Source organism: Onychostoma macrolepis, chromosome 14 (assembly GCF_012432095.1).
Source record: "Onychostoma macrolepis isolate SWU-2019 chromosome 14, ASM1243209v1, whole genome shotgun sequence".
Taxonomy (NCBI): Eukaryota; Metazoa; Chordata; class Actinopteri; order Cypriniformes; family Cyprinidae; genus Onychostoma; species Onychostoma macrolepis.
The window spans coordinates 864,038-873,347 of record NC_081168.1 but is presented as its reverse complement, the minus strand read 5'-3'; the positions used below and the strand labels follow the sequence as shown (position 1 = coordinate 873,347).

The 9,310-nt window shown below is 38.6% G+C and overlaps 1 protein-coding gene across 1 annotated transcript; it reads left to right on the top strand.

Moving 5' to 3' along the window:
- The first annotated feature begins 1,345 nt into the window (after positions 1 to 1,345).
- Positions 1,346 to 8,407, top strand: LOC131553371 (tripartite motif-containing protein 16-like). The gene is made up of 6 exons (XM_058797999.1): positions 1,346 to 1,977; positions 2,492 to 2,587; positions 2,668 to 2,901; positions 4,129 to 4,288; positions 4,422 to 4,469; positions 6,186 to 8,407. The coding sequence occupies exons 1-6, from the start codon at positions 1,399 to 1,401 to the stop codon at positions 6,701 to 6,703; spliced, it is 1,635 nt and encodes a 544-aa protein (XP_058653982.1). The 5' UTR covers positions 1,346 to 1,398; the 3' UTR covers positions 6,704 to 8,407.
- The last annotated feature ends 903 nt before the right edge of the window (positions 8,408 to 9,310 follow it).

Genomic DNA, 9,310 nt, shown 5'->3' with positions numbered 1-9,310 from the left:
TCTGTTTTGGCATAATCATGTAAATTTTCCACAACGAGTTTGCCGGAATAATGCGTTTCATTATCTGCTTTGCTAGCAGGACTAGCCTTCATCTGAGACGTGCTCTTGTTCTTTCTTTTTTCGGATTTGCCCATTGTGTCACACTCACGTAATGAGGCAGTTACTATTTAGATAATAAACCGAGTGAGAAAGTCTTTTCTCAAATGCACTACAAGCAGTTTAAGCTATCTGAGTTTGCGGAGCACACCAATTCACATGTTGCTAGAGCGCCATCTTGAACCGCCCCTTCGGCGCTGCAGTTGCTCAAAATCGGCTGCGAAAGCCTTGATGACGACACACTTTATTCTCATTGGTTAGATTCTGTGATGACAAGCACGAGGTGTGTTGCGTGTTTATTCTAACAAGTCAATTCCAATAATGCACACAAATCTGTTTGTATAACAGTAAAAGCTTTTTTACTGTAGTCACACTGTTATCTTGAGTCATATCAAAAACACTGATAAAAGCATACCCCCACTTTATTGGTATTTAATAGCCTATATGTTTATGCTGAACTTTATTCCTGAACAGATGACGCTGTATTAAGCTGTATCTAAAAAGTGTTTCTGTTGCTCATAAAAAAAAGTTTCTGTGTATTTGACTAATACTGCATTTAATTCACTTTATCTGTGATAAGACTGCAAACACCGTGAGAGCGTCACTACCGGGCGCAGAAAGTGTCCGACTTGACATCTCCGCTTTTAATTCCGCCCCGACTGCAAGCGGCTACTCTCGACAGTGTAGTGTAGTGCATCTCAACGCACCTGTTGCCTTTGTTTCTTGTCGTGTATTGAAGTTGTAACCTACTGTCGGTGAGTCTAGTTTATTTGTCCATGTCAAGTCTGGTCAAGTCTTCGTTCAGATTATGTTTGGATGTTTGCATCACTTTTGAAGTAAACTGCACTAGGTTCTCACTACACTCGCCTTCAGTGGACTCTCATTACAGGATTGTAGGTTGGGGAGTGAATGACCAGCGCTCTCTTCCACCTTCAACACCACGACTGAGGTGAAACCCTCCCATTTACTCCCTCAATTCAAAATCATTGATTGGTTTGTAATTTAAAGGTGTTCTCAGTTCATCTGAATGATGCACAACACTGACATGAACAGAACAGACACTTTAAAGACCTGCCATGCACTGCCTTACACTGTGTGTGTGTGTGTGTGAGAGAGATAGAGAGAGAGAGAGAGAGAGAGACTTTAAAGGAGCAGGAATGAGGAAGCTGCTTTTTTCTTCTTTTTTTTCTCACGTGACTCAAACGTAGAAGCAGGAAACAGGAATCACATGAGTTCAGGGAAAGAGAAACTGAAGTGTAGTTGAGCTGTTGTGTGTTTGTGTCTCTGTATTCATGCAGTAAAATGGAAGAAGACAGAATTTCAGTAAATAAGAAGGAGTTCCTGTGTCCAGTGTGTCTGGATCTCCTGAAGGATCCAGTGGCCATTCCCTGTGGACACAGTTACTGTAAGAGCTGTATTACAGGCTGCTGGGATCAGGAGGATCAGATGAGAGTCTACAGCTGCCCTCAGTGCAGACAGACCTTCAGTCCAAGACCTGCTTTAGCTAGAAACACCATGCTGGCTGAAGTGGTGGAGAAACTGAAGAAGACCAAACTCTCTGCTGACTGTGACGCTGGAGCTGGAGATGTGCAGTGTGACGTCTGTACTGGAAGAAAATACAAAGCTGTCAAGTCCTGTCTGATGTGTCTGAACTCTTACTGTCAGAATCACCTCGAACAACATGAGAGTTTGTTTAAAGGAAAGAGACACAATTTGACCGATGCCACTGGACGACTGCAGGAGATGATCTGCCAGAAACATGAGAAGCTCCTCGAGGTTTTCTGTCGCACTGATCAGAAATGTATATGTCTGCTGTGTACGATGGATGAACATAAAAACCATGACACTGTATCAACTGCAGCACAGAGGACAGAGAAACAGGTATTTAACACTAGACACTGATGAAATATTGCTGACACTCGTTTCATATGCGTTTATATCGGCACCATATTAACAGCTGACAGCATTCACACAGCAGCAGAAATGAACAGCAGCTGCAAGAAGAGTTTCACTGTTGGATGAAAATGAACCGTAAACATTTATCAACACAATCTTTCATAAAATGGGCTTTCATTACACTATTCACCTGTTCTTTGACATATAATACATATAATAAATATATACTTCCATCAGTCAAAATGCAGAAACACTGTCAGTCTGAAGCTCTACATCTGTGTCAGTTTCACTTTAATAATACTTACACTTGTAGTAATTCATGTATGATGATTGTAACTGATCTTGACTTCTGGAGTTTGAACCTACAGCCATTAGTTATCAGTTTAGATAAGTAATCTTTAATCTGCCTCACCCTGTGTTTACTGGATTCATCTGTTCACATGATGATTTAGTGCCAGTAGTTTTCTGTGAGATTCACTATCATGTGTTTGTCCTGCAGAAGCAGCTGAAGGAGACGCAGAAGTCGCTCCAGCAGAGAATCCAGCAGAGAGAGAAAGATCTTCAGCAGCTGAGAGAGGCTGTGGAGTCTCAGAAGGTGAGTCTGGAGAAGAAGAGAAGTTTGTCTCCGGCTCAGTTCAGACTCACTGAAGCCTGAATCACTGTGTGTCCTAACAGCGCTCTGCACAGACAGCAGTGGAGGACAGCGAGAGGATCTTTACTGAGCTCATCCGCTCCATTGAGAGAAGCCGCTCTGAGCTGATACGGCTGATCAGAGATCAGGAAAAGCAAGCAGTGAGTCGAGCTGAAGGACGACTGGAGCGACTGGAGCAGGAGATCAATGATCTGAGGAGGAGAGACGCTGAGCTGGAGCAGCTTTCACACACACAGGATCACATCCAGTTCCTGCAGGTAACACAGATCTAGAAGAACAGGGTCATAGTGGACTTGAGCAGATCCTGCTGTGACACCAGACTCACAGAGAAACATTTCATGGTGAAATCAGTGAACTCAATAGTACAGATTCTGAGTAACATCAAAATTGGATCCAGTGATCCTCAAATCTGATAAAACTGATTTTTATTTGCCTGAATTTGACCATGAAGACCCCAAACATGAACGAGGCTGTATATTAGCAATGCTTCAGTGTATTGAAACCAAGCCAAACCTGCGCGTGTCTTAAGGCGCAGTGCTGGAAAGAGTACTTAAGTAAAAGTAGTGCTACTTAAGGAATGATTTACTTGAATACAAGTAAAAGTCCTGAAAAATAATATGACTCAAGTAAGAGTAAAAAAGTAGTACTACTCAAGTTACTGCGTTACAAAGTACTTTAGTATTATTTTTCTATTTTTACCCAAAATGAGGCGATGTGAGTATTATGGAGTATTAAACACCCTCATGTAATGTATGTTTCATAAGTGAGACTCATAGACCCAATATATTACAGAGATCCAATATACTGTTACACATGCATTTTCTATCACAACTGTTTACATTCACTTACATAACCGACTGTTTACGAGGATATTTTGACATATTTTTGTGTGTATTTGTCCTTTCAAATGCAAAAAGACATGGAAGAGGATTCAGTTCAGTATCACACAGTATACAGTATGAGAGGCGGCTCTTTGTGTGCATGTCTTGGATGTTTGTGCAGCAGAGAAAACAGCACACAAGTCTTTATTGACTTGAATAGTTTAAAATAGCTGTTTCTGAGCATGAGTCTTCTTGTGCTTGAGTGGTTTAAAGTCATATTAAAATGTGCACAAAGGAGTCGATATGAGGAATCATTGTTGATGTTGAGGTTATTTTCAGCTTTATACAAAGTTTGCTTTGTACATTTAGTTTAAATGCGCTTTACCATTCGCTGCACTGTTAGATGGACATTTATGTTCTCAACAGATGTTTTATCATCCAAACTATTTCCTAGAAAGTTCATACAAGTGGAAAATATTAGAATCTGTAGCTCTAATGTGATATAATGAATATGAGAAGAATGAAGCTGATGCTGTGAAAGTGCTGGATTGAGGTGAGTTACTAAAGATCAGTCGAGTCAACAAGAGCCGCACAAATCTGATGTTGGAGCAGGTTATTGGGTGAAGTGTGGAGCTGATGAGTTTTGATTTCTGTTTTCTGTAGAGTTTCCAGTCTCTCTCAGCTCCTCCTGAATCTACAGACGTAAATGATGATCCCTTCATTTCTCTCGTCTCTTTTGATGATCTGAGAGAATCTGTCCATCAGCTGAGAGACAAACTGGAGGATTTCTGCAAAGAGGAGCTCAAGAAGATCTCAGACAGAGGTAAAGTCCTGGAGATTCATCAGAAACCAGTCCATCATCATCTCATATCATGGAGAACATCATATTAGAAATGTCTTAGGAATGGATGCAGGATCATGAGAATCACACTGTTCATGTCTGTTGATTTCCACAGTCACATTCACCAACATTGTTCTCTGGACCAGGAAGGACTTCCTACAATGTAAGTCAGTAAGAAAACAAGCAGAAAAACTCACTGAGTTCATGTTCTTCTGTAGAAGGAGAAAGAAGAGTTTTATAAATGATGTAAATGATAGGGCTGCCCTCGACTAAATATTTTTCTGATCGACTAATAGTTGTTCATTTGAAGTGATTTGGTGACTAATCGCACGTTTATATTAATTAACCATATAATTCATAATAATGAGCCTTTAATTGTCTATAGCCTATCAGCGCTCAAGCGCACACATAAAGCTTGCCACAGAGCACCACAGAAGTAATGATTATGAATGTTTCAGGGAAAAAACAGCAAGAAGACTGCTTTAACATCATAATAATTCATTGATAAACTAGTGTTTTCTGTATTTTCGGCTGCAGTGATGAAGTCGACACTGACTCGTCATCTCCGCAGTGGACGTGTTTCATACGGATTACATAATCTGAAAATATTTGTTTTCCATTTTTCGATGTTTAGCTGAGTGTGTTATTGTACCGTGGACAGCTGACTCCTAAAGTTTTTGATATTCTTCATGTGTGATGATCAGTTCACAGCAGTGACAGAAATTAATCTTTCACAATAACTTTAAATTGATTTTTACCTTTTATGTGCATTTTTTACCTTTATAAAGTCATTTTTGTCTAAAAGTGTGCATCAGCAATGAGTCAAATTTTTACGTTTAATCAGTGGATTAGAATAATAAGACATTTGGGCTGTTACCGAGCAAATTAAATCAGTATCAACAAAATTCATCTTTGCACAGCAGAGGAAACACAGAAGCTGCATCTGAAGAGACATTTAGATGTGTTTACACACTGTTTAATGCAGGACATGAATAAATTTAACCTGCCGTTACAAATGCATAAATAATGTTTTGATATATTAAACATAAAACGTTGAAAACTGATATTTGAAATTATAAAAAAAAAAAGAAAAGATACTTTAAATGAAATTAAAACCGCTAGCAGGTGGCAGCAAGTCACTGTTAATAAGTGAGTCATTGCGACTGAACCGAATCATTTAAACGGTTGATTCATTCAGGAACGAAACACTGTCATGTTGCTCAGAGACACAGAACAGCGCTGTGACTTTGTTTGGAATTATTTTTTATTGTTGAAATAGAGCAAGAACAGGTGATATAGTGTCTAAAATGTAAATCTCTTAATATTAAGAAAAATGGCACTCTTCGTGTGATATTAACTATATGAAATGATAACAATATATACATTTTCTGCCCCATATCTTGAATTCTGTGATGATTCTAAATGTTTTTAATAGACTGAATCATGCAGTGAAAGAACACACTTCACGTGATGAATGCGTGCACTCTGTAGCGTTTTCAGTGGTTTTGCGATATACTGGATAATGTCAAATCACACATCGTTAAAACAACAATTACGATATTATCACAGATGATATATATATATCACACACCCCTAGTCCTGACCGATGTGCTGTAATTACCACACAGACCAGCTGTTAATGACCTGTCCGTCACGGACTACTGACTTCACTTTCTGTGGATTTTCTTTTCCTGCGACTAATAAAGTTGTGATCGGCTAAGCCTCTATTAGAGGGCAGCCCTAGTAAATGATGATTTGCACAGATATCTGGTCATCTGTACTGAGACACTGATGATACACTGAACATGAAGAGTTCAGCTACATGACAAGATCAAACAGATTCATAATTCCTGATTCTGATGTGTTTTATCTCCATCAGATTCCCATCAGCTCACTCTGGATCTGAACACAGCGAATAAACTCCTCCTTCTGTCTGAGAACAACAGAGTGATTACTTACACTGACTCAGATCAGTCGTATCCTGATCATCCAGACAGATTTGATAAGTGGTGGCAGGTGTTGTGTAGAGAGAGTGTGTGTGGACGCTGTTACTGGGAGATTGAGTGGAGTAGAGATGTGTTTATATCAGTGTCATATAAGAGCATCAGCAGGAAGGGAGGAGGTTATGCCTGTGGGTTTGGATATAATGATCAGTCCTGGAGTTTGTTCTGCTCTCGCTCCAGTTACACATTCAGACACAATAACATACAGACTCCTCTCTCTGTGAAGTCCATCAGCAGGAGAATAGGAGTGTTTGTGGATCACGGTGCAGGAACTCTGTCCTTCTACAGCGTCTCTGACACAATGAGCCTCATCCACACAGTCCAGGCCACATTCACTCAGCCGCTCTATCCTGGGTTTACTGTTCATAAAGGATCATCAGTGAAACTGTGTTGATGAATCAGAATAGACTGATGAGGGATTCTACCCATAATGCTTTGAGCTGCATGATGAATCAGTAACAGTGAGATGTTATAGAGTCTCTTCTTTTCTCATTAAGGGCTCGTTCACATATCTCGCTCAAGTTCATTATTTCAAATGTTCTGGTTTCTTCAGGCGATGAACAGAACAGCTGATCATTATAGATTATGATTATTTGTCTTTCTTGTTTTCTCGTGATCTCGACATAATGAAAGTAGTTTTTCTTACAATGATTGTTTGATGTTTATAACACAATGCGTCGTGAGTCTGCTGTTGCTATAGTAACGAGCGCTACTGTGACGCATCTGATCGACAGATAAACCACGCTCTTATACTGTATGTTGTGATATTTCACACACTTTTGCTTCGCAGAGTAATAAACACTACAATAAACAAATATATGCTAATCAATCACTGCTGATTTGTTTCCAGAGACAGGACGCTAAACGTGTTGTTTGTGTAATTAACATGTTTAAATGATCAGAGCAGGGCAGGGGCTCAAACCAAGAAAGGGGGCACTAAGGCGGCGGGTGCTTGTTAATACAAATTATCCAGTTGTTACAAATATACAATTAAAATAGAAGACGACACACTCTGTACTAATTTCAGATATTATTGTAGATGTTTTAATAGAACATCACAATTACACATAACTGTTTTGTTTGCTTTTTTTTCTACACAGTGTGCAGCAAATTGGTGTTATTTTTATTAGATCTGATCAGGTACAATAATTTGATTAAATATTCTAATTCTACAAATGTGAGTATTTTTTACAAGTTATTAGCACTTTTACATCACCATTACAGAGGTAAAAACAAAGCCCCTGTAAATCACTTTAAGGAGTCAAATATCAGCTCCTGATGGGAATATAGTTATATTGTGTGCGTCGATGCCACATAAACCACACACACATATAATATAAAGCCAACTGAAAGATTGTTTTCCTGTGTCTACTTCAACTGTTCATTAAATACCCTCAATTCATGCAGTTTTTTTGTGTTTTTTGGTGTTGTTTAAAAAAAGAATTTATTTACCTCTAAAAGTACCATATTTTTCATGTAAAATATGCTTATTTTTTGTTATATTTAATATTTCTTATACGTCAAAATCTAAAATTGTGGTGACATCTGGTGACATATGATGGCATAAAAATATCAAAATATCAATAGCCACTATATGGCTGTAGAACTCAATGGCTGCATATAGGCTGAAATCAATAAACCGTTGTTTTAATGAATTTAAACTCTTAAGTTTTAGCTTTTATCACAAGTTAAAAGTGTAGAGTTAAAAAAAAAAAACATTTGTGTTGGGTCAAAATATGCTTACAGACAAATCTGACCGTGCTATAAGCAAAAGACAAAGTAGGAGACAGAGTTATCATTTATTTCTAACAAAAAAACATCAAATTTCAATAGCTTGAAAAAGTAAAATGGAACCAAATGGTGCCAAACAGTTAAGAATAAACAATAAACCTAACAAGCAGCATGTTCCAGACATTTCTTTTTACATTTTCATCAACAAATCTTGCAGCAGGACTTTGATCTGTGTGTGTGTGTGTGTGTGTGTGTGTGTGTGTGTTTGCCATATTGAGAATGTTGTATAGACTCACCCCTACATTTATGTGTATGATCTGCATTGTGTTGGATTTATTGACTTTTATTGGACAAATAAAAAAAAATGCTTTGGATTTTGGTATTTCCCATTCATTTTGTGTGTGTTCTTGTCTTGAACCTCTCAGATTAAGGAAACTATAAAAAAAATTAAATAAAAGATTTTGCCCAAATTTGTCCCGAATGATGATTGAGGATTAAACCTTTGTATCATCCTAAAAAACAGAGCGCTGCCTAATGAAGGGCACGAGTTTCAGATATTGGGGACAGATTGGCCATTTAATAATTATTGGGGGGGACTTGTCCCCTCGATGTCTATGGTGGTTACGGCCCTGATAGATAGATAGGTATATACAGTGAGGAAAATAAGTATTTGAACACCCTGCTATTTTGCAAGTTCTCCCACTTAGAAATCATGGAGGGGTCTGAAATTGTCATCGTAGGTGCATGTCCACTGTGAGAGACATAATCCCAAAAAAAAAAATCCAGAAATCACAATGTATGATTTTTTAACTATTTATTTGTATGATACAGCTGCAAATAAGTATTTGAACACCTGTCTATCAGCTAGAATTCTGACCCTCAAAGACCTGTTAGTCTGCCTTTAAAATGTCCACCTCCACTCCATTTATTATCCTAAATTAGATGCACCTGTTTGAGGTCGTTAGCTGCATAAAGACACCTGTCCACCCCATACAATCAGTAAGAATCCAACTACTAACATGGCCAAGACCAAAGAGCTGTCCAAAGACACTAGAGACAAAATTGTACACCTCCACAAGGCTGGAAAGGGCTACGGGGAAATTGCCAAGCAGCTTGGTGAAAAAAGGTCCACTGTTGGAGCAATCATTAGAAAATGGAAGAAGCTAAACATGACTGTCAATCTCCCTCGGACTGGGGCTCCATGCAAGATCTCACCTCGTGGGGTCTCAATGATCCTAAGAAAGGTGAGAAATCAGCCCAGAACTACACG

Coding starts and splice junctions, on each gene's coding strand:
- LOC131553371 (XM_058797999.1), top strand. CDS start 1,399: ATGGAAGAAGACAGAATTTCAGTAAATAAGAAGGAGTTCCTGTGTCCA. Junction 2,588..2,667: donor AGGCTGTGGAGTCTCAGAAG/GTGAGTCTGGAG, acceptor GTGTCCTAACAG/CGCTCTGCACAGACAGCAGT. Junction 4,289..4,421: donor CAAGAAGATCTCAGACAGAG/GTAAAGTCCTGG, acceptor TGATTTCCACAG/TCACATTCACCAACATTGTT.